The sequence below is a fragment of the Eurypyga helias genome, unplaced genomic scaffold, assembly GCF_000690775.1.
Source record: "Eurypyga helias isolate BGI_N326 unplaced genomic scaffold, ASM69077v1 scaffold17851, whole genome shotgun sequence".
Taxonomy (NCBI): domain Eukaryota; kingdom Metazoa; phylum Chordata; class Aves; order Eurypygiformes; family Eurypygidae; genus Eurypyga; species Eurypyga helias.
Genome location: NW_010231716.1, coordinates 1 through 3,574, shown reverse-complemented (window position 1 = coordinate 3,574; position 3,574 = coordinate 1). Strand labels below are relative to the sequence as shown.

At 52.2% G+C, this 3,574-nt stretch overlaps 1 protein-coding gene across 1 annotated transcript; it reads left to right on the top strand.

The window, feature by feature from the left end:
• The first annotated feature begins 1,265 nt into the window (after positions 1 to 1,265).
• KANSL1 (KAT8 regulatory NSL complex subunit 1) lies at positions 1,266 to 2,558 on the top strand. The gene has a single exon (XM_010161194.1). The coding sequence runs from the start codon at positions 1,266 to 1,268 to the stop codon at positions 2,556 to 2,558; it is 1,293 nt and encodes a 430-aa protein (XP_010159496.1).
• Positions 2,559 to 3,574: the final 1,016 nt, after the last annotated feature.

Here is a 3,574-nt window from a genome sequence, read left to right as displayed (position 1 = left end):
CTGGGCAACCTGTTCCAGTGCTCCCCACCCTCTGCAGGAAGCATTTCTTCCCGATACCTAATTAAACCTCCCCACTTGCAATTTAAACCCATTACCCTTGTCCTGTCACTACAGACCCTTGTAAAAAGTCCCCCCTCCAGCTTCCTTGTAGCCCCTTCAGGCACTGGAAGGTGCTATAAGGTCTCCCTGGAGCCTTCCCTTCTCCAGCCTGAACCCCCCAACTCTCCCAGCCTGTCCCCATGGCAGAGGGGCTCCAGCCCTCAGAGCCTCTCCATGGACTCCTCTGGACTCGCTCCAACTGATCTATATCCTTCTGATGTTGTGGGTTCCACAGCTGGATGCAGCACTCAGGTTGGGTCTCACAAGAGCAGAGAATGAAAGGGCTTTGGTTGTTTCTCTTAACCCGTTTGGCCTAGTTGAGTTAGGCCATGGCTCGCTAGTGCAGCCAGCGTGGAACTGCTCTGTCATGGTGTGCCTGTGGGTTAATCTTTATCCATGCTCTTGAAAGAGAAATGGGAATAGCTAACACTGGAAATCACCTGGCTTATTCGGAAATGTACTTCTGGGAAAGTAGGTTTCACGTGCACCAGGGAAAGGACTTTCACATCCCAGGCTTTCAGGGAAGCGGTGGGGTTGCCAGTGGGTGGGGGGTTTCTACAGTCACTGGGAGTTCAAGCATATGGAGATTTGTTCCTCTCAAGCCCTGCCTCTGCTACATGTTATAGCTCTAATTTGTCATTTTTAACGCATCTGAGCTGGCAGTAGGAGCAGTGAAAACTTTTGTGTGTGTAGCTCGGGGATTTTTAAAGATGAAGTCAGTGAGCTGCTGGCATTGAGGAATGGGAGTGTAACAGGGCCAGACCTTTCATGAGGGCCTGGAAGGCTGCTGGGGTGGGCGGTGGGTGGACTGAAAGATGAGGATAGTAGTTCACAGGTGGGCACTAGCTATGGGACACCCTGAGGACCGGCGTGCGTGTTGCTGCTTGTGTTTTTACCTGCCGGGTGCCCGGGTGGCTCTGCCGAGCACGAGGCTGCTGGGGGCAGAGGGAGGATGCTGCGCTGAGGGTGAAGCTCGTGCGGCTTCACCGGGAGTCGATAAGTCTCGCTGCTGTTGTCGGTCTTGTTTGGTTGATTTTCACTCAATGCAATGCCTAACTTTCTCTTTCTCCTTGCCTTCTGCAGGCTGCCCTCGGGAGAGGCAGTGGGAGGCAGTGGAGCTGGCCTCGGCACCGGGAGAGGCTGGACTTCCCGTCTCTCTGTGCTGAATGGCTGCGATGGCGCCCGCTCTCACTGACGCAGCAGCTGAAGCTCACCACATCCGATTCAAGCTGGCTCCCCCGTCCTCCACCTTGTCTCCTGGCAGTGCCGAGAGCAACGGCAACGCCAGCAACATCCTCCTGGCTGCCAACGGCACCAAAAGGAAAGCCATTGCTCCGGAGGATCCCAGTTTAGATTTCCGAAACAACTCTACGAAGGAAGAGCTGGGCAAGCTGCAGCCGCTAGTGGCCTCTTATCTCTGCTCGGATGTAACATCTGTTTCTTCAAAGGAGCCTCTGAAGCTGCAAGGAGTCTTCAACAAGCAGACAGTCCTTAAATCTCACTCTCTCTTATCTCAGTCCTTCTTGAAAACAAGTGATCTGTTGGGGAGGCAACCAGTGTTGGAATTCACGTTGGAGAATCTAAAAACAATGAGTGCTAATAGCCAGCCACCTCTCCCACAAGCGCCTGTGAATGGCCTGGCCAAGAAATTGGCCAAAAGTACCAATTCAGACCATGAAAACTCTAGTTCTTTGAATGGTGGGAAGTGTGCTCCTCCTGCTGTTGACTATAATGCAGAAGGTTCCGAACTGGGGGACTTGAAGACCGGGTTGACCAATTGCACTCTTCCACACAGAAGCCTTGGCGCAGAGCACACGACTCCGTTTAGCAATAATAGCACTGCAAACAAATCTTCCCTTAATTCCACGGAGCAACAGCGGGTGCTCGAGGGTGGTGGTGGAGAGACTAGGTTGCCCGGTGTTGCTGGTCACTCTGACTTCGGGAGCAGTAAGTTGGAGGAGCAGAAACCTTCCTTGTTGGCCGGTCACCACAGCGCTCTTGACTCCGAGATGCGGACGAGGGCATTGCTGCGACGGCAGGCTGACATTGAGAACCGTGCCCGCAGGCTGCAGAAACGCTTGCAGGTGGTGCAGGCGAAGCAGGTGGAGAGACACATCCAGCAGCAGTTGGGTGGCTTCTTGGAGAAAACTCTGAGCAAGCTTCCAACTTTGGACCCCCTGAGGCATCGGAGCCAGCTGATGTTGACCAGAAAAGCAGAAGCAGCCTTGCGGAAAGCTGCCAGTGAGACAGTGACTTCGGAAAGCCTAAGCAGCTTCTTGAAGAGCGATTCAATATCAGAAGAACTGGAGAGATTCACGGCCAGTGGTATGGCCAACTTGAGATCCAGCGAACAAGCGTTTGACTCGGATGTCACTGACAGCAGCTCGGGAGGAGAGTCTGACGTTGAAGAGGAGGAACTGACCAAAGCAGACCCAGAACAACCCCACGTACCGCTGTAAGTAGCAGTTTGCTTACCTCTGGTGAAGGGGAGAGCGAGGTGACAGATGGAAAACCTGGATTTTGTAGGAACGCTTTTCTCTTTCGGTGGGCTCAGATCAGGGAGCTATCATGAGTGTGGTGTGATTTGCAGCACACTCCCTAGTTCAGGCAGTACATGCAGCACTGAAGGTAAAATTCTACCTGCATACAGTAGTTGTTGGTGAGCTTGTGGAGCAGCAAGTCCTGGAAATGTGGAGCGGTGCAGGGATGCTGCAGTTACAAACCTGAAACGCTGTAAACGGTTCTCTCCATGATGTATTGGACCTGTTCCCTGAATGGAAATGTTTGTCTCTTTGCAATGGGATCTTTCTCGTAAACCACGTAGGTAAAGTGAGGCTGGTCTGGAGCTCTGTGGCTGACAGTGTTCTGGTGACTGGGGATTTACGGGTTTGTTACATGAACTGCCTGGAGAAAAACCTGTGAAAGGATTTGTGGAAGTGTGAAATGAGTGTTCTTAAATCTGGGAAATTATTGTTGGGAATCTTCTTGTCTGTGAGTTGCATTAAATGATGACAGTGGCTTTGTGTTGTTAACTGGATGCTGTTTGCGTAAGTGGTGGGTGTCAGTTTGTGTGTGGAGGAGGACGATGCTTCCCAAGGGAAAAGGTCTTGAGACAGGTCAAGGAAGAAGGGAGAACTTTCTTCAAAACCCAGGGAGTGCCTATCATGGTATTTCGCACAAATCTCTTAAAAGGCCGTATTGTGTGTCTAGCCTGTGTAAAATCTTGCTTGCAGCAGTAGATGAGCTCTTCCACCCTGCTCGACCTGTTGAACTTCAACCTCAGGCTGTGAAGGATAGCTACAGTCGACAAAAAGCTCCCTGCAGCAGTCACAGGGGTCCTGGGCGGAATGCGACAGCTGGAAGTAGTCACCCGGCCTTCTGCCTACCTGCGCGATTCTGGGTTTGTCCAGGTCTCTGTGGAGAAATAACTGACGGTGTTTTGATACCTGGTGTCCACAGTGACGCTAGCGGCTGG